This window comes from Pinus tabuliformis, chromosome 8, assembly GCF_031772625.1.
Source record: "Pinus tabuliformis cultivar Carrire ecotype Pingquan chromosome 8, CPIR1, whole genome shotgun sequence".
In the NCBI taxonomy this organism is placed as follows: domain Eukaryota; kingdom Viridiplantae; phylum Streptophyta; class Pinopsida; order Pinales; family Pinaceae; genus Pinus; species Pinus tabuliformis.
In genome coordinates, this window is record NC_142294.1 from 2037643971 (window position 1) to 2037665077 (window position 21107).

Here is a 21107-nt window from a genome sequence, read left to right on the forward strand (position 1 = left end):
AGTCCCTATCAGAGTGACGCAGAGCAGTGGAGAAGCTTGGAGCAGCTTTCGTTGTCCAGCTAAGGAGTTGTCGTAGTTACTATGGGATCGATCATCTGGTGACTGATCAGCCGGAATATCCGTCTCTGAGGAGAGGTACATCTACCAAGTGCATTCCCTGTTGGGTGAGCCATTTTTGGCACCCTAGTTGTATTCAGAAACTGCATAATAATAAAACCCTCATATCTACTGCATCAGTTTTCCCGCATTGGGTTTTTCCGAGTACAATTCTCCAAAAATAACGGTGTCCCTTGTGTGATTGTCTCAGTTAATTCAATTGTTGATCTGTATATGTGTTAAGGTTGCATTTGTGCTTATTTTCGGTATTTATATTTATAAATGACTTGTTAATGAAAAGAACAAGTAGGAGAAAGTAAGCCAGATAATGCAGTAGGGAATTCTGATGTGTCAGACTTAGAAGTTTTCATAAAACATTACAAGGTGTTTGGCTATGTTTCAATCTTGAAGAATTCACATAAGAGAAACCGGATTGGCAATCCATCTTTTACAGCATCATAGTAACCAACATTGTTTCCGCAGCAAGGCCTTGACTAACAGCTCTATCTCTCAATAGATTAGAGCACAATGTTGGCGAGACCAATGACTTGTAGACACCTTAGTCATTGTCTCTCAAGGTACATACCCACCAGGGTGTTCCCTGAGTATGACCTTCTAGGACTATTCTTATCTTGGGTTCCTAGCCCTCAAAGAATATCGGTCCTTTTGCCTACTCTTGTCTTGGATGCCCTACACATCCTCAAAGAGTATCGGATGCCAGATGATTACCCAATCCTCCCATTCTTTCTTCCCAAGTGAAGACAAGAATGTTGTGTCTATCTCTTCCTCTCAATTGAGGAAGACATGCCCAAGTATCCTCTAACAAGGTACTTGTCCAAGTTCCTTTGTAATTGGGAACTTGTTATAACTCCCTCTTAGCTAGGGACTTGTCCATTCATCAGCAACTTCTTCTTTGTGGGTCCTCCAGTTGCTTGATCTCCTTCTTTCCTTTGATGTCATGAAATCTTTGCTCGAACTTCTTATTGGTAGGGCACCATCCATCGATCACTTTCCTTCTCGATTTATCATGTCATTCCTTCCTTCATGGAAAGTGGCCTTCTTGACATATATCAGGTTCTCTTGCCATCTGGCTACTCCTTTGTCATCTGTTCATGCTTCGGAATACTCTTCTCATGGATACTTAGTTGTACTTGCTTGTTCCCATACTTTGATCTAGTAGCCCTTCATGACTTCATTCTGATATTGCTTCAACATTACATGGTGCTTTTGCTGGATGGATTCTTCATCATGACATCTTTGTACAGTAGAAACTAGAATCAGTGATCTGCACCTTTCATATCTCCAAGGCCTTCATAGGTGTCAAGGGTCCTTTGATCTTTTTCCTTCCTTTATCAGAGTTGTTCTGCCTTCTTTTGGGAGATGTCTTCAATGAATCTTGTCAGATAGTGATTCTTTGTGATCATGGTGTTCTTCACATGCTTGATCTCTTTCTTCATTTGCTTCTTCTTGGATAGATTATTCAACCATCTTATGCTCCTTATGGGAGCACTTCTTCATTGCTTGCTTCTAGGACTAGTCAGCGTTCCTTCTTCACTTGCTTCTTAGTCAATAATCTTATACTCCTTATGTGAGTATTTCTTTTTGTTGACCTTCATTGCATTGTGGTACATGCCTTCGAGCATGTCATTGGTGAAAGAGATTATTTCCTACTTGATCATGTCAGAACTATTCCCATGACTCAATAATATACATATGATAGCAGACTAAACTTTGATGCATACATACGTCATCTCGATTCTCCTTTGATCATCTTACCTTCAATTGATTGTCCATGGTGTGGCCCTTCTCGCTTCATCTGAGCTTGTCTGCATATCATCCTTTTCTTGAATCCCATGAATGGGACTCCCAATGAGACATCTGCTTTTGATTATGAATCTTCTTTTGAAGATTCCATCAGAGGATCTTGAAGACCCTTACCCTGCAAATGTTTCGTTCTTTTTGATGATGGAGGTCTTCTAAGATTCTTAATCATGATCAATTTTCTTTCATTGTGAATGAGGTCCTGTACTAGGTATGCTCCTTCTACATGAATATCTTGAGCTATATCTACCATGCTCCTATATTCTAGAAGATATTTCTAACCATGTATTTTGTTCTATTTATAAATGCTCCTTCTACATGAGTATTTTGAACTCTATGTACTTCATGCCTCTAGATTCTAGAAGATGTTTCTAGCCATGCAAGTTTACTCTATTCCTACATGCTCCTATACTACTCAAAAATTTGAAAGAAGACATTAAGTAAAGAAGTAGTCTTAGTCATAGTAGAGATCTGGAGGATCTTCCTTCTTTTGCTTCTTTTCTTCTTCTTTCACCTCTTGAGTCATGTGAGCTTCTTCCCTTTTTCTTTTGTTGTTGTTGTCCTTAAGTTTTGGACAATTCCTTTTGTAGTGTCCATATTCTTGGCATCCAAATCATTCGATTTTGGACATGTCTCTATTGTTTGTTCTTCGTGGACCAAATTTGCCAAATTTTCCCTTTTTCTTGGCCATGGTAGCAAATGCTTGCTCCTTTGATCCTGCATCTTCCTTTGCTTTGAGTCTTGTTTCCTTTATCTTGCATAGAGACCACATTTCACTTAGTTGGGTGGCTTCCTTCTTGGCATATATGATTGATGTGAAGTTGCCCCAATCCTCAAGTAGAGCATTGAGTACTACAATTGTCATTTCTCTGTCAGACATGACTTCTCCTAGCTCTTGAAGTTAATCCCTCATCTCAAAGATCTTCATGAAATATGGAGCTATTCCTTCCTTTGATATCTTCATCTTATACAAATCATTTCGAAGAGATATCACTTCTTTGGTTGTGCTTACCGAGAATAGCTCTATTAGTTTGTCATAGATTTCTTTTGATGTTTCAAGTTTGGAGACATAAGGAATGAGAGAGTCTTTGATGGATTCTATTAGAATCCTTTGAGCTCTTGTCTCATGCTTATTATACTTAGCTAAGGCTTGAGTTTGTTCCTTAGCAGGAATAGTGATATTCCCTTTGATGTGTTCAAGAAGTTCATTCTCCTTGAGAAGTAAATCAGTCCTCTTCTCCCATGCAAGAAAGTTATTGGTACCTACCAATTTGTTGCTTTCCTTGCAAAAATACATTAATGTATTCAGAAAGCGACATATACTTACTTGATAGATTTTGAGATGTAGTGGACTTGCTTTCTTCTTGAAGACTTGTTGTTCTTCAAGTTGCTTTTTCCAAGTGGGCTTGCTTGATGATGAGATTTGCTTGATGACTTGTAGCTTGATGTAGGTCCTTCTTTGATTTGCTCTTCTCGTAGGTGCCTTTATGTAAGGCTCTTCTTCTTGCTTTGTAGTCTTCCTTGATGAGTGATGGATGGTAGACCTTCTTGGCTTGATGCTTCAACTTTGTAGATGTCCTTCCTTGATGAGTGTTCTTGAGATGCCCTTTCCTTGATGTGTCACCTTAGCTCAAATACCATGTTGAAGAACCAAGGGCAATTAGGTGTAGTGTGATTCTTCCTAACTTGATAACAATTTGTGGGGTCTTTTTACTTTTTCTTGTTAGCTTAATCTTCTTCTTCTTCTTATGTGTGTGTACTTCATCAAACTGCTACCAAAATACAAAAGACAAGAACACAGGATGTTGGCTCTCTACCAGAGCCAAAACCTCTCTCTCTTAGAGAGGAAAACCCTTCAATAAGTTTCTCTTATTGAAGCTTCTTATTGATCAATGCCAAACCCTAGACCCTTGACTAGAATGTCCTCCCAGCACAAGTCAAGTCCTTCCTCCTTTTTGCACTTTGTTCCCCGACACTTAGTCTTCCTTCTTCCATCACTTTGCTCCTCGACACTTTGTCCTTCTTCCGGCAACTGATAGTAGTCCTTGTTATGTTTCCTCTATAAGAGATATTCCTCTTTATTCGTTGGTAGATTCCTTTACATATGAAGGGTACTTTATCCTTCCTCCAACCGAGCTCTTTCTTGAGATATAGTTTCAGGTCTGATATGACAGCAGTGTATCATTGTTTCTTCGCACGTATGAGGGGATTCCTTCAAGATCCTTATGCGGAGGTCTTCTTTTCTTCTTCGCTTGAGTGAGCTTCCTTTTCGCTTGAGTCATAGGCCTTATAGGCCTACTTTTCTAGCCCAACCAATGAGATATGTATGATTGTGGTGGAGGGCTACTATGACAGTAGAGATAACCTCTTTATCTTCACAAGTGTGACTGCAGCTTGCCCTAGAAACAATGCTCTTAGGCTCGGTTGTGTACCCTTCTTCTTCATTGCACTTGGAGACCCCTTCTTCGTCCTTCGTTCACCCTTTTCTCTTGCCTTCTACCTTCGTTGATTTCAGAGATGAATGCTTGACGTTATGAGGGAGTGGACAGCCTCTATAGATTGAGGATTGTCCCTCCTTTAGGCCAACTTGCTATCTGTAGTCCGACTTGACTTATTTGCTTTGGATGGCTTCTTTTGATGGTGCAATTGCTTGGAGAAGACTTGACTTTGCTTGGATGGGTCTTCTTTGACTCTAATACATAATTATACATAGTATAACATGCCCTTAAGGTCTTCAACATAATTCTTTTGATTCTTTGACTTTCCTATAGCACTTTAACATGTGCTAGACCTATTTCAATGAGCAAGAAACTCATTGACATATATTATAAAAATAATATTTCTTTTCTTGAATAAATACAAATATCAAAAGTACACTTATGAAGATCGAACCTAGTTACATTTCCTTCAACAGATTGCTCATGCATTATCTTGATAAGTCATCATTTGCAAATAATTAGAAGTATAAATTTCCCTTATAACCTAGTTTTTTCCTTTATCGTGCAGAGTTGTTGGGGAACTACTTGATTGAAATTACACATCTCTAAACATTGTTTCCATTAGACTCCATGCTCCCAATAGGGTAGGCACTAATCTAGTCCAAAGGTGAGCACAAAAGAACATTAGTCTTCACCTTTTCTTCTCTTTCTAGGCCTAACCCTAATAGTTCACCTAGGGCATCAAGCGAAATCTTATGTAGCCATCCAAACACCTTGAAAATTGGTCCAAAACTGGGCTAGAGTTGTCTCAAGGGATCCTCCAATTTTGAGCTCAATCCGAACAAGGAATCTTGAGATATCACAAGCCCTAGCTCGAGGATCATTTCTCTCCCTAGGTTGATTTGGGTTAGTGTCCTCATTTGGATCATTGCATTCAAATTTCAAAAGAAAATTAGTCCTTTGATCATATTCTCCTCCCTAACTAGGTCAGGCCCATCTATTGATGATCAACCCCACACCCTTGACCTAGTTTAGGTCCACCTGGGTTCTTTGTGGTCCCACAACTTTGTGACTCAAATCCCACAAGGATTACATAGAAACCTTTCCCTTTAAGGATTCTTAGCTCTAGGATACCTCTTGTCAAGGGATATTCTCCATACCTAGGTCTAAGTGTCCCCTCAGCCCTTCTAAGAGAGCCCATCACCTTGCTTCAAAGGCAAGTAAGCCATTTATCTGAGTCTCTCTTGTGAACAGGCTTTAGGAATCACTCCTTATCCCATCATTGATCTATCCATCCTTGTGATTCCTCTCATACCGGGTCTCCTCCCATCAGTGAAAGTCTCCATTGTTGCCACTTGACCTAGTAGTTGCTCTATAAGATCCCCTCCTTGGACCCTGCTAGTTTGAAGGGTAGTAGACCCCTAAGTGACACCCATTCGACCCCCACTTGAAGGCTATATAAAGAAGATCATTTCTCCTCATTTGGACAAATCAATTTGGTCTAATGTATCTCTGATCCAGCGAAATTACAGGGGGGCCGAAATTTTAGGGACTTGGATTTATTGTGTGCCTAATTTTAGGTTGTGTGCCTAATTTTCTGTCTCTCTTGTCTCTTTGTTTCATGGTTATTTTATTGCTCTTTCACGTTTATTAGTTGACGTTCTTCTTCTGTAAAACTACCTACATGATATTGAATTTAATGCTATATGAAACTAATGTTTAATTGATCATTGAAGTAGTTATCGGGTGAAGAAAAACTTAATTCTGGCTGGTGTCCTAGAATATCAACATTTTTTAGCCTTGTCAGTAGAAAGGATATATTAGGAAACCAAAAGCCTATTGGTGGTAAAGTATTTTCATGTTTGCAACAGCACAATACACTAGTTGAAAATTGTGCAAATCAAGTTACGCAATTGAAAATGGGGGAAATTTTAGTTAATGGTAACCTTAGCCTCAACCAATTCCGTAGTTAATAATAAATATGAAGGATAGGGCATGATGCTTCCATTTAAATAGGCATAAGGAGAGACCACCATTCAATGGATCAACTAATATGAAGGGACTTTCTCCCTCAACTCACACAAAACAGCAACCACTCCAAATTGCGCTTGAATTCATGGGCAAATTTCTTTGGCATCAATGTGAGATAATGGCATGGACAGAGGTTTATTCATGTTTAGGCTTAATTGTGGCTCGTGTGCAATGCATCTGAGCTTGTTATGTTTTTTTTCCTCGTCTTCCTAAACATTGGGAAGCCAACTTCCTCCTATCGCTTATTTAACACCACTGTGACTTGGGCAAGAGGTTGGTGTTCTAAGGTTTCATCATCATCTCTTATCCTCATTCAGATAGTATTTTTTGTTTTCTCCTGAACCTATACAATGTTCTCTCTCTTTCCCAAGTGCTCTATGTTCGGTTTCCGAGTCCAATTTCAGTTGGGTAGAGGCATGGTGGTTTGGAACAACTTTGAATCTCCTTTCTCTAGAGCAGATCTTCCCTATTGATCTTTCAAGGTAAGGGTTTTCTCTAGCCCATCATTACCAGAGGTATGCTCAGTGTGGCTTCTCGATTCCAAAGTCAAAGCTCCCTCTCAACAAATCCTTGGTATTGGGCATATCAGTAGTAGAGTGGCTTGGCATCTTTGGAGCTCCAATTTCATATCAGGTATTGTGCAGCATTTGTCACAGAATGGATTATAGAGAATTGCAAAAAATTACAAGGGTATTGAGAAGCCAGAAGGAGGCCACTTGCAAGAAATTACGAGGGCATTGAGAAGCCAGAAGGAGGCCAGCTAGGGCAACGGAAGTTCAATTTTAGTGGCCATAAGCAAAATTCAAGAATAGGATAATCATGTAATTGGTTCAATTTAAGCGCCAAATCTGTGTTGGAAGCTGACTGCAACATGCTTCGCACTATGGTTATAAATTTCTCTAAAGGCGATCAATCAGGGACCTCAAATTAAGCACAATCCATTAATTCCAACCACAGGGCTAGCAGGGAAGACAAAACTATTCACTAGCTACAGAAGCATGCAGAAATTATTCAGCCAAAGCAATACAAGATGAAGTGGCCAGCCGACACACATTTTGTTAATTCTGTATGTTTTTTAAAGTTGTTAGTTTTCAAGGCCTTTAATCAGAATTTATACCACCAAGTTTTGATGGAAGCATTGGTCATTGGCCTAATTTGGCTGTAGTTATAGGATAGCATCATAGTAGTTTCTTCTCCTTCAAATTATTATTTAAGACTATGTAAAGCAGACTTTTGAAGTACATTTGCAGCAAGCCTCGCTGTAGTGTTTTGCTTAATACAAATATCTTATGGTTAAAAACAGAATCCTCTTAGCCCTGTAATGCTTTGAGGAATAGGTCACATTGTAATAGCTTGGATTTTTGGTGGATCAGCATTAACCCCTTCTTTGAAAATGACATGGCCCAAGAATTAAGTTCTTTATGACTAGAATCTCACTTAAATTTCTTAGCACATAACCGATTCTCTTTTAAGATCTGCACAACTTTGTCTATATGTGAAATGCAATCATGCCAGGGCTTCCTCTTAATTCATAATATGATTAAAAGAAAGCATACCCTTGCAGGTAGGGCTTGAAAATCTTATTCAAGAGGGGCTTTAGAAAGTATATGGAGCATTGGTCAAGTCAAATGGCATAATCAAGAACTCAGTCACACCCATGAGTTCTAAAAATTCATTTTGTGAATAGTCTCTTCAAGGATCATGATTTGGTGATGACCACTACAAAGATCATCTTTGGAAAATTAAATGACTCCATTCAGTTTGTCTAATAGCTTGTCAATTACAGGAATTGGAAACTTGTCCTAGACCTTCATTTTATTTAATTCTCTATAACTAATCAACAATGGCCATGATCTTTCTTCTTACAAAGATGACGAGTGTAAAGAAGGCATTACCATTGGGTTTAATGACTCCACCATCCAATAATCCCTAAACAAGGTGCACTATCCCACTTTTATCTTGCTAAGGGCAGTGATAAGGCTAGATATAGAAGAGGTAATCCTATCAGCAAGGATATAGTGTGGTCATCTCACATGATGAAGGTAGGCCCCATGAAGGTTCTTGAAATACTTGTCATCCATCCATAATTGTTATGATATCACACCCAAAGTACGAAATTTGAAAAAATAAAAGCAAAAGACTAAGTTACACAGAGAAGAATCAAGAAAGGATACAGATACTACAGTTGTTTAGAAAATTAGGATACATACATACATATACATATATATATATATATATGCAGAAAGCACATGGCATAAAAAATTGACAACACCATGAATTTCAAATTTGGAAAGATTCATTTCAAATGTTAAAAGGCATTTCGTACAAGGATTCATTTCCAAAATGCAAAAACACATTTCCAGCCCATTGGGTGTCATTTCCGGTAACTTACATAAAAGATCATCACGTAAGAAATACCATAATTTAAACAACTAATACAGAAGAAAAATGCTCAGAATTAGAAATGAACGTAATAAATTCTCAAAACAAGTAAAACCAAATTCAAACAAAGATGACAAAAGCGAGATGTCAATGTAATCCCCAGATTGTTATTATCCAAAGTAGACATTGAGATTGAGGTCCACACATACCTAGCAATTTATCTCCTTGACCATGACCTCGACATTCTGGGGCAACAGCAACAGCAGCTACTTCTCCGCACTTTTCATCATAGAATGGAAAGAGAGCGGCACATGCAATAATTGAACCATCTCTCTGCACAACAGTGAATTTGTCTATTTCTTCAAGCAACTGTAAGAAACAAATGAAGATTAGAATGGACAGTACAATTACTTGATTGTTCAACATTTTACAGGACAACAGATTCAATGTACATTAAGTATTCATTAGCAATTTTCTTCATGTGCCATAAGAAAGGAACTTTGCAGAACCATCACAGCAGGGATTTATCCTCAGACAATTATAAACATTTCTAGAACTTAAATACTTCAAAAAAATGGACTGCATGTTTTCAAACATGCCTGCTCATTGCTCCTCTTAATCACTACACCAGCTTCCTCCAAAGGTAGTAAAAGATGTTGTATTCCATTGATGTCGCCTACCCCAGCAGTCCGAGTGCCTTCATACACATCACTGTTTTACATCAAATAACACCTAAACGACTTCAATGAAAATTGTCAATGTAATTTATCCCATAATCCATTAACTTGATTTAGCATGAAGTAGTCAATCTAAGGAATCTTTTAAGTGCAAAGGAAATCCAACTAGATCAAGGATCTTGGATTAAGCATTCTAGTTTCCAAATTCAGATTTCAAAGCAAAAATGGACTTCAGCATTATCTAAAAACAACATTTTAACCATGCAAGACAAGTACTAAGAAATTCTTTCCATACAAAATCATTGTAAGTTCTTTCTACAACCAAGACACAAGCTTGTCCCATTATATCAAATGTTCCAACAAATTTTGGGGACATGGGGATGCATCTCGAGGGACATGTGGAGAGATCTGCAAAATTTCTACGGATGTCAAGACTCAACATCCCCTACATGGAGGACTGTTGCCAAAAATCTAGCAAGCCTAGTGCAAAACCCCACTAAGCAGAACCAGACGTTAGGGCAACAAGAGATCAGTTGCCACTGTCACCTTAGCAACCTTTCTCCTGCTATTTAGTGGTATTCAACCACAAGGGAGGCTTCCCTAAATGACCACCTAGTAGATATTCAATGAGAATGGCTCAAGGTGATTGAAAGAGATCCAAAGATTGGGATATACTACCGGAGGAGTCTAGAAGGCCAAAGTAATCTCTGCCAAAGTTCAAATACTATGTTCCTAAACCAATTTTATGGCTACTATAAGTTAGGGTTTTGCACAGTTTCAATGATAAGACAAGCAATGTCATATAACAGCCCAATGAAAAGGTCTCTCAAGGATCATTCAACAAAAGGGGAAAGACCTTCAAATAGATACCTAGGATATAGGGTTTATAATGCAGTTTTATGGCTGAAACTATGCATAAATAGAAAAAGGATGATGACATCAGCCTTAAAAGAGGGACTTATCATGCATTTAAAGCTTGATTTTGCTTTTATATAATTATTAAATTCATTTCCTACTTCAAGAACAATAATATATAAAACATTGCTAGTTTTTGGTGGCTTAGGTACTTTTGCATTGAGGGTGCCTAGCATGTAGAAGAAACCGAGCATATTTCATTCTCTAGGCACTTAACTTTATAAAGTGATTTTAGAAAGTTAAAAAGTGACGCTATGATTTTATTAAAGTCATGTGACTTTTTGTTAGTGACTTTGTGAGATTATAAAGCACATGGCACACTTTATATAATTAATGTGACTTTATGTTTTAAAGTTACTTTATGTGTCATAAAGTACATGGTCACTTTTAAGTTATTAAAGTGACTAGGAGGATAAATTAATGAAAAGGGGGAGTTGGGGGGGTCAATGTGAAATAAGATCTCCAACTTTGATCAAGAGAGGCTAAGATATAATCTCAACCCTTGATCTTGTGGATAGATCTTTCTGTTCATAAAGAGAATAAAAAGGGAAAAAAGACACCTTGCATGCATTCCTTATTCATTCTTCGTGTATGAGACTGGAGAAGAGAAGGAGAAGAGAGGAAATCAGATTGACTTGCAGAGAAGGAGCTGAAGGAAAATCAAGGCCCTAAGAGGGCAGATCGTACAGCCTTTGGAGAGCACATTTCCCAAAGAAATCATACAGCTAAGAGGGCACGATTTCCCAAGAAGACTGTACAACAAAGGTGAGACAAACAGCAGAAAAAGGGGCACGATTTTCCATGGGAATCAAACAGCAAAAAAGGAACTGTTAGCATGATTCTCGAGGAGCAAAATCTTAGCATTTAATGCATGTGCTACATTGTACCTTCAGTGTAAATTTCAGGGCTTTTGAGCGAGATTTTTGAGTTGATATTTGGGAACAAAAGTTGAGGGTATTGTACAGTATTTGATGTTGTTACAAATCATTGGTTTCTGAGCAGAGTGGCATGCAAATCGAGACTATTAAGGCATAGATTTCAAGGCAGTGGTAGCACAGAAATCAAGGACAGCTATGTGTAGTATTCATCGTTGATTGTACTGTTGTAAAAAAAAATCTCAGATCTGAAATAAAATCTCCCTTCTTCACTGGTTTTCCCTTCAGGGTTTTTCTAACGTCAATTTGACCAAAAATTTGTGTCAAAATTTAATCCATGCATGTGTAATTCTCAACAAATGGAAAAGTAGAGTAGATTTGTTATGTTTCATTTTGAGGTTCAAATTCAAGTTTATACCAACTTCTAAATATGATGGGAAGGGCATTAAACTTGAAGTGAAAACCAAACTTGAAACTAGGGAGGGATCTATAGGTGCAAATTTTCTACAAACATAAATTATTTTTTAACAATACTTCACATAAAACCCTAGCCCTAACCCTAAATAGAAAATATCTAGGAGTTAGAAAGAAAAGGAAAAAATTATTAAATAAAGAGAGTACAATGACTAGTGCCTTGTTCTAAATTGTTGATTTTGTAGCTATGCTGTTAGGAAACGAGTGGTTCAGGACGGGTACGTCACTTTTTGAAACAGGGCACATGGGTTCGTCAGGGGTATATTAAAATTTATATATATATATATATATATATATATGAACTTGCATATTTTCCAACTTTAAACAAGAAAAATTATGATTTAAACATGCACATCATTGAACATTCACATTGAAATTTCAAATTTCTAGTTTGATATCAACTGCAAATTGGAGTTTACATATCAATAAGAATCATGATATATGTCCATTTTCATACTACACTCAAAATTTGCCTTAAGGCATATCCAAACATGAACTAGGAAATTTCAAAATAGTGAACAATGGCTTCCTCAAGCCATGCCATTAGCATCACTTAGGTCTTTAGTTAGCATGCTCTATAAGTAGGAATCACTCTCATCTTGAGGCTCCTGCTCATCCATGACAACTAGAGGTAGCTCAATAAGGCCATCTGGTTGTATCTCCTTGTCCACACACATAGCATCATCTGTGTATTGGTGCCATCTCTTGAAAGGACCCTCCTTGTACCCAAGGTCTTTTCGAGATATGAGACGAAGTGTGCTATGAATGTACACTAAGATATATGCCTTCTTTCAGCCCAACCTATTTCCCTTTACTGAATGGATAAAGACATAAGTACTCCAATTCCTCTCGCAAGATGAGGAACTAGCTACCTAGCATTGAAACCGGATTCGCTCAAACTAGGCGACGTGTCTGAATCCCGTGAATCGGACACGATTTGTTGGAGATTCGAATCCCAAAATGGGACACGATCAAATCTCGCTCGTGTCCCGATTTTGGGATTCGAATCCCAAAAAGTGAAACCCGCGGGCTTAAAACAACGTTGTTTCTTTAACTCATTTACCATTTCTCTCCTTCAATTTTGCAAACATTGAGCTGTGGGCAAGGAGCTAAGGGTTTGGAGCAAGGAGCTAAGGGTGTGGAGCGTTCAGCAAGGAGATTCAAGCACCAAGTAAGTGCATTTCATCTCTATTTTTTTGCATTTCTATTACAGCAGTTTGTATATGAATTTTTTTTACAACTTTGTGCATGTTTTGTTTATTTTTTTTACAGTATTCATGGTTCAATCAAGGGCAGTAGGTAGGGGGCAAAGGAATGGGAAGAATGTCTCCATTGGAGATGCCCCTCCTCCCCCGATATCATCAAAGTCTGCTGCAAGTAATGTTGAGGGAAGACTTCCTCCTAAAGACAACATTGAGAAATATCCCTTGTGGAAATATGTCACAAGAGAGGATGGGACAAGCACCAAGGGGAAGGGAGGGGGCAATGTGCAATGGAGATGCAACTTTTGCCGCATTTCTTTCAAAAGCACGTATTACCATGCGAAAGGCCATTTGTTGGCTTTACCAAGTTGTGGAATTGGAGCTTGTAAAGTTGTTCCTTTACAAAATAGGAAAGAAATGGAAAAATAGTTCACTGTTGGTATGGCAAGTGTGGCTGCAAAATCAAGAAAAACCAAGAACGAAGACCCCCTTCCATTTTTGAGGAAAGGCACCACCAAATTTCCATTTGAGAGTTTTATTGGGGGACAAGCAGCAAAACGAAGAGCAATTTCACTTGGTCCAATGGACAAGATTTTTCAAAAAGAGAAACAGGAAGAGCTTGATCTCACCATTGCCTTCTTTTTCTATCAAAACTTCATATCATTTAATGTTGCACATTCACCTCTATTTATTGAGATGTGTCGAGCTCTAACTCACGGGTCTCAGTCATGGTATGTGCCTCCTAGTTCAGAGAAGCTTAAAACCACATTGTTGACGAAGGCAAAAAAAGATGTGCAAAAAATGCTTGAGCCTATTAAAGCATCATGGGCAACATCTGGGGTTAGCATTGTTTCTGATGGATGGACAGATCTAGCACGACACCCAATCATCAACTTCATGGTGTCTTCCTTGAATGGTCCAGTTTTCTTGAAAGCAATGGATACACTTGGAGAATATAAGGATGCGCAATTTATGGGTAAGTTATTTATTAAAGTTATTGAAGATGTAGGTGTTGATTCTTATGTGCAAATCATTACAAATAATGCACTTGTTTGCAAGGTTGTTGGCATGATTGTGGAAGCTAAATATCCACAAGTGTTTTGGACACCTTGCATTCTCCATTCATTGAACTTAGCACTGAAATCCATTGCTTTTGATGTGCTTTGGATTGGTAACATTATTGAGGATGCACGACATATCCGTAACTTTGTGCAAAATCATACAAATGCCCTCACTATCTACAAGGAGTACAGCAATCTATCATTGTTGAAGATTGATGTTACACGGTTTGCCTCTTCATTCATCATGTTGAAGAGGTTGAGGGAGGTCAAGGCCGCTCTTGCGGCCATGGTTATTTCTGAGTTTTGGTCTTTTTGGAGAAAGACAGATCAAGTAGCCTCTAGAAGAGTGAAGGACACAGTGCTAGATGATGCTTGGTGGGAGAGGGTAGATCTAATTATTCAGATCATGGACCCTATCATTTCTTTGCTTCGATTTGTTGATACAGACAAACTCGTCCTAGGAGAGGTTTATGAGGGATGGGATTCCATGATTGAGTCTGTGAGGAGCATTATTCTACAGAGTGAGTGCCCCGAGTATGAGACATCACCAGAGGCCTTATGTGGTACTATACAGGATATTCTTGTCAGTAGATGGGACAAGAATTGCACACCTTTACATTGTTTGGCTCATTCATTGAACCCAAAATACTACAGCCATGAGTGGCTGAATGGTGGACCTTCCCGCAAATTCCCTCCTCACATGGATGGTGAAATCTCACAGGGGAGGAAAGATGCATTCAGGCGGGTTTTCGAGGATAGAGCATCCCTTGATGAGGTGGAGGATGCCTTTGCAAAGTTTTCCACTGGCACTAGTCTATTTGCAGGATATGATGTGATTAGAGACAAGGGGGCTAAGAAGCCCTATTCTTGGTGGGCAAATCATGGGGCAACAAGCCCCCCCTCTTCAGCAGTTAGCCATGAGGCTCCTCTCTCAGGTGATTTCATCCTCTTGTTGCGGGAGGAATTGGAGCACATATGGGACTTTATATAGTGTGAAGAAGAGCAGGCTTGAGTAGTCCAAGGCAGAGACCATGGTGTATGTGCACACCAACCTTCGTCTTATTTACAGGCAGAGGGAAGAGGGGTTGAGGGGAAAGACAAAGATGTGGGATGTCTTTCCTGATGATATGGGTCTAGACAGCAGTGTTGAGTTGGCATTGACCAACATGGATCTCAATGATCCAGTGCTAGGGCCTGTTAGATTTGATGACGGTGATACTTTAGAGGGGTCATCCTCCACACCAGCAGATGCAGAGGCGACTATGGATACAGGGGAGGAGGAGGATGCAAAGGAGAGCAGTGGTGACCATGATGATGAGGACACTGATGCTGATTCTGATGATGACTATGAGGATTGATGACTCGTGATTCATGGGCTACCTATTGTCTTGAGGCTTGTATACCTGTAGTTGTTTTATATTTTCTATTTCTATTTCTATTTGCCATTGGCACTACACTACCTATGTAACACATTTTGATTTGATGACTTAATGAGAAAACTACAGTTGTTAGTGTCTTTATCTTACTATCTTGTAAGTTGTCTTTCATTTATGAATCATGATTTATGTGGCATGTATTTGAATTTTGTATATACTATGCATGCTATAATGTTACTAACTTACTTTGTAAGCAGTAAAATTAACATCTAGATGAAGATCTATGTTTGAAATCAATGAATTTGTATCATTAATGAGAATTTGTGTAAGAAATATCTAATTTTTAATATATATATTTTTAATAAAATAATATATAACGAATCCTACGTGTCCTATTCCGGGGGGTCAACCTGTCTGAATCCGACACTCGAATCCCCGTATCCTACGAATCCCAAATCCCCGTGTCAGGTGACTTGGCTACCTAGAATGTTAGGGAAAGCCCATTAAATTAATTAAAACTAAAAATAAAAATAAAAAATTGAAATGAAAATTTAATACAAAAATTGAGAAATAAGATGAGGAACTCCAAACTAGCTACTTGTCCAAGTAACTGTATGGAAAATTGTTGCAACTCGGGAGCATCAACACCATGAAGCCACCACCAATCAATTGGATCCTTCTTCTTGCGGCTATCGGCCAAAGTTGCATGTGAACAAAAGACACCTTAGCCACATGAAAATTGGGCAAACTAAGATCGTATGTTAGAGGCTTATTTTGTACAACCATAAATTCTCTTGAAAGCAATCAAGAATCCTTTGAACACCTCTCTATCTTAGGGAGGAGGCCTCCTCCATGTTGTGAGATCATACCATTTAGGATTAACTACATAAGCTACCATATGAAGAGGGGTGTTCAATTTATTCTATCGCCCATATATAAACTATTTTATTTGTGGCCATAAAATAGGATCCTTCCAATCTGTGATGGTTTGGATCCTCTCACACATGGAGCCCATGTTCTCATAAATCTCACCTAAACATGGACCATCTATGTTTGCATAGCGGATCATATCACAAATTGGTTCTATAATTTACACAACAAATTTGGCATCAACCCAAAAATGATCATCCAAAATCAACCTCTTCACCTCCAAAGTTGCATCTGAGGTAGATAACCTCCATTGGTCCCACATGTCACTGAAAATTGTGGCAAATAAAGCCTCTTTCATCTGTTCATTTAAAGCTCCATTTTGGCATGCTTGTGGTATATGGCTTGTGATTGATGATGGTTGCATAGAAGCATTTGAATTTTGCAGCCATTTTCAATTAATGCTCAAATCCATTCAATTTTCTCAATATCTTTCAATGCATTATTCAAAGAATGCATTGCCCATGGTGTCCAAAAAATATGCCTGGGTACATCAAGGACAAAATTAAAATATTAATAAATCAAAATGTTTATTGTTAAAAATTAGAAAACAAATCAAACTTGTAATCAAAATTAAAAATGTAATTCATGTAATTTAAATATAAAACAAATCAAACTTGTAATCAAAATTAAAAATGTAATTCATGTAATTTAAATATAAAATAAATCAAACTTGAAAGTTGAAACTTGTCACTAATTTGTACTCTTTCTTGACCATTTCCCCTGTTGCTTTACAAACTGGAGTTGCATTAATAATAACTTGAACAACATTGGATTGTCCCACATCTGCAGTTGCATCACATAATTGGTCTTTCAAGAACATAGTTCTTTTCTTGACCAGAAAAATCAATGGCCCTGAGGAAATAAGGACTAGACAAGGAAGAGACAATGATATTATTTATAAATGGACGATTCCTACAATCATTCCATCAATCCATGACAATTGAGCATCCATCTACACTCCAAGATGTTTTCAAGAGTGCCATTGTCTTTTCAAGACGGGCTTTCTCCTTGTCCACCAACACAGTTCGAAGCTTCGCATAACTAGGTGCTTTATACCCTGGAGGTCCATCATTAATAGCACAAACCATTTGCTCAAAATAGGGTGAACGCACTACATTGAAGGGAATGCCACATCCAAGAAAAAATCTTGTTATTGCAAGATCAACACCCTCCCTACATTTCACATCAAACATGTTATAAAGGCCACCAAGTTTAGGCTTCTTGCATGTATGACTAGTAGTGCTTTGTGATGCTCTAGATGGCACATGTTCATCACCAACTTGAACTTCACTATCAAATGGTAACTCTTTCTCATTGGAGTCATCATTTTCATCAACATTGCGACATGGTTTGGATATTGCCTTGTCTGCCTTACCATCAATCTTTTGTTGCTCTCTTTATGCATTGGGGAGTCTAGCGAGATCATATGGGTCTCCAATGCAAGCATAAACGCCCTTCCTTGGTAGCTACATAAAATGAGCTTTAAATCTGGTATAGCTCCATTTCCATTCAAGCTGACAGAAATTGCATTTTATTGTTGCTATCCCCCCAACACCCTTTAAAGGTTTTTGCCTATCCACATATTTCCAAAGTGGATATTGTGTATTTGATGAAAAAAATTTTGATTTTGCAAATTTTGGAAGACAATATGTTCAACAAAGTTCAAAAGTAATTTTTTTGTTAATAGAGGTTAAATAGTTAATGGATACTTTGACAACAAGAAGCTACAAGTAAAGATCTCCAAGGAAAAAATTCAAAAGAAATAAACAGATCTCCGAAGAAAAATTCAAAAAATAATTTCCACAATCCACTACTTCATGAATTTATAGACCTCTTTTCTATATATATTTGACATAAAATTTTGCGCCACTCTGGTTAATGGTAAGATGAAAATAAAGTTTAAAGTCTATGAAACAGTGGGTAGCAGGGGAGGCATCTTCCTAATGTAGTTCGGTCTGCAAAGTCAATGTCAAATCTTCTCGATAGGGACATTACTACTGCAGTGGTACTTGTTTTCTACATGCCTTTAATTAGGTTCATGAAGTTTCTAAAAGACTAACAATTTTATCATATTCAAACCTGAGGATAGCCATGCTTAGTGTAAGTTATACTTTTAAAACACAGTGTAATCTCTCTGTTACTTTTTAAATAAAAAAGTTAAAGCTTTTATCTATTATGGGAAGCACTAAACCAAGAATACTTTGATTCAAGGGACTTTTGACTAGAGATTTAATGACTTAACCAAAATTGTAACAGAGATTAACCACATAGCCACCTCCAATTCAATTCCATGACTGTGTCTTGGCATCCACACAACTAAATTCACCTTCAACACAATGTTTTGGCACCTACAGCATCATATCTACTCTCAGCATTATGTTTCGACATCTACAACTCATATATCAGTATTAAGTTCTAACAAATGAGCAAGTTGAAGCTAGTAGCAAGAACTCCAAACTACCTGTGAAGCTTCAAGCACAGGATTACGGTTTGCAAGGTTGCGTCTTTGTGGAAAAAAGGTAAGTCGGTAACCTCTTGCACGCCAACAAACAAGGTGTCTCTGTGGAAAAAATGGTAAATTGTAACCTCCAGGGTCCTGCACACCAACACACCCCAGTGTCTGCGCCTCAAACACACCAGCGAATGCCCCACCTTCTCAAACCAAATGACATTGTCAAACTGTTGGGCGAACAAAAAGAATTTCAATGTTCGCTTTTAGGTTTTAAGTTTTCACTTTCAACAAATTTTTAATTAAAAAACTTTATTTCATTCCACACGCAACCGATTTTGGGGTTCCACGCACCCATTATCAGGGTTTCGCGCACCCAAATGGACAAACAAACCCAAATTTGTGATGTTGTGAACCTGATTCCTACTATACACACCTGGTTCTTATGGGTTCGTTTTGGAAGCACCCGTACCCGAACCCAGTTCTTTGGGACGAGAACCTAGGACAGGTTCAAGAACTCCACCCCCGAGATCGCGAACCTGTGCTACATAGATCTCAACCCTAGGTCTCGTATAGTAGTTTCTCTCAAGGGGTTTTTTGTGGAAAGTCATTCTAGTTTCTCCCAAAGCTCACACTTTAATCGAACCTTTCTATTGAATGAGCAATCCTAGCCTCAATTTGGACTCCATTATAGACACATTAACCACAAGTGAGGGATACTAGGACTCCTTCTGTCGGTGAAAATCCGGGAAGAGAAGGGGACATAGGTTGTGGTGACAGTGGGCCTTTGTCCCAAATTGTTGTTGTGCCCTCTAGCTCTAGCCTATGTATTAGGTCTTCTAGTTTGTGCAACAATAGTCCCATCCTAAGTACTTCTCAAGAATAGCGAAAGCTTATGTAAAGGGATATAACCATCTTACAAAGCTTCTTGAAAGGTCCCTATCATCTTTGGAGCCTTGACTTTAGGTCTTTTGTCATCATTGAATATCATAAGCCCTAGGTCTAGGTCTCCTCATAGGTCTTTCTTGGAGAGCCTTTTTGCTTCTCTTGGAGCATTGAGCCTTTATTTGAGCCTCTCCTTTGAATGGGCCTTGGAAATCACATCATAACTTATCATTGATCCTATCATTATTGGTGATTTCCATCATACCGGGACTCCTCCCATTGGTGAAAGTCCGTAAAGAGTAGGGTACATAGGTTGTGGTGACAGTGGGCCTTTGTCCTAGGTGTTGTTGTGCCCTCTACTTTTTTGCCTATTTACTAGGCCTGCTAGTTTGTGCAGCAACATGCCTTAAAGTGTTAAGGGCCTTTGTTTGTCATTTGTTGAAATTCTGATGTTCTATGTTATAACAATCACTTATTACAATTTTTTTTATGTTGCAATATTTGATAAGCAATTGTAGATAGAACATAAATCAAATGCACAATAGAAGACATCAAAGAACAAAAATGAAACACATAGAATTTAGGTCCAATGACCAAGGCAAAACCCACAAGGGGAAAACCCAACTAGATTTTTCTTCTATTAGAAATCAATTATTCAGCAGAGATACAGAGTACAATGAGAGATCAAGAGAACGAGTAAGTTCACCCAAATCTAAACAAGTTGTAGCATGAAGATCACTGGTAGCAGCAGCAGATGCACACACTAAATCAACCTTGGCTCACCAAGTTCTGCTCTTACTCCCCAAGTCTCTCTCACAATCTTCTTCATGTTGGGTGTGTGTTATATTCTTTCCAAGACTAGTGTCACGCATTGTATGTTGCATTGGGCGCAGCAGGGCAGTCACAAGGGGGGCAGCATCCCCCCCTGTCGCAAGGTTTGCAAGGGAGCAGTAACCCTCCTTGAGGCAGCGCCCCGGGAAAAAAAAATTGCAGACCCAAAGACGGTGGGCGAACCTACCCATGGTTTTGGGCATGATGGTTTTCTGCCTATGGTATTTTGTAGATCCGATCAAGGAAACTACGGTTATGTTCTAATCCAGGGTTAGGAAATGTAACTCATGCCATTAGGGAGGTACGCATGCATTTGCAACTTATGTTTTTAAGAGAGAGTGTAATGTATGCATTAAAAAGTGCGTAAAAGGAATCTTTTATAACATGCTTTTATTGAGTGTAAGAGAGTGTAAGAGAATATTTTATCACGTGCTTTAATGTGTAAGAGAGTGTAAGAGCATTAATGAGAGTGTAAGAGAACATTATTGAGAGCCATGATTGAGTTACTTGAATTTCTTTTTAATAATAATATAATAGTATCATAAGAATAATAATAATATTAATGATAAAATATTAAGTCGAGATTGAACTATTAGGATTGATTAATGATAAAAAGTTATTTTTCATCAACAATACTTGATTATCAATTGATGCAAGGTGGCTT

General features: G+C 38.3%; 1 protein-coding gene across 1 annotated transcript in view; it reads right to left on the reverse strand.

Moving 5' to 3' along the window:
* LOC149244623 (putative amino-acid acetyltransferase NAGS1, chloroplastic) overlaps positions 1–21107 on the reverse strand; it is a 210787-nt gene that overhangs the window by 121894 nt on the left and 67786 nt on the right. Inside the window, exons 8-9 of the mRNA XM_089374921.1 lie at positions 9368–9479; positions 8978–9137 (exon numbers count right to left, since the gene is read on the reverse strand). Of these exons, the coding sequence (XP_089231047.1) occupies positions 8978–9137; positions 9368–9479 (272 nt within the window). The remainder of the gene's footprint in view (positions 1–8977; positions 9138–9367; positions 9480–21107) is intronic.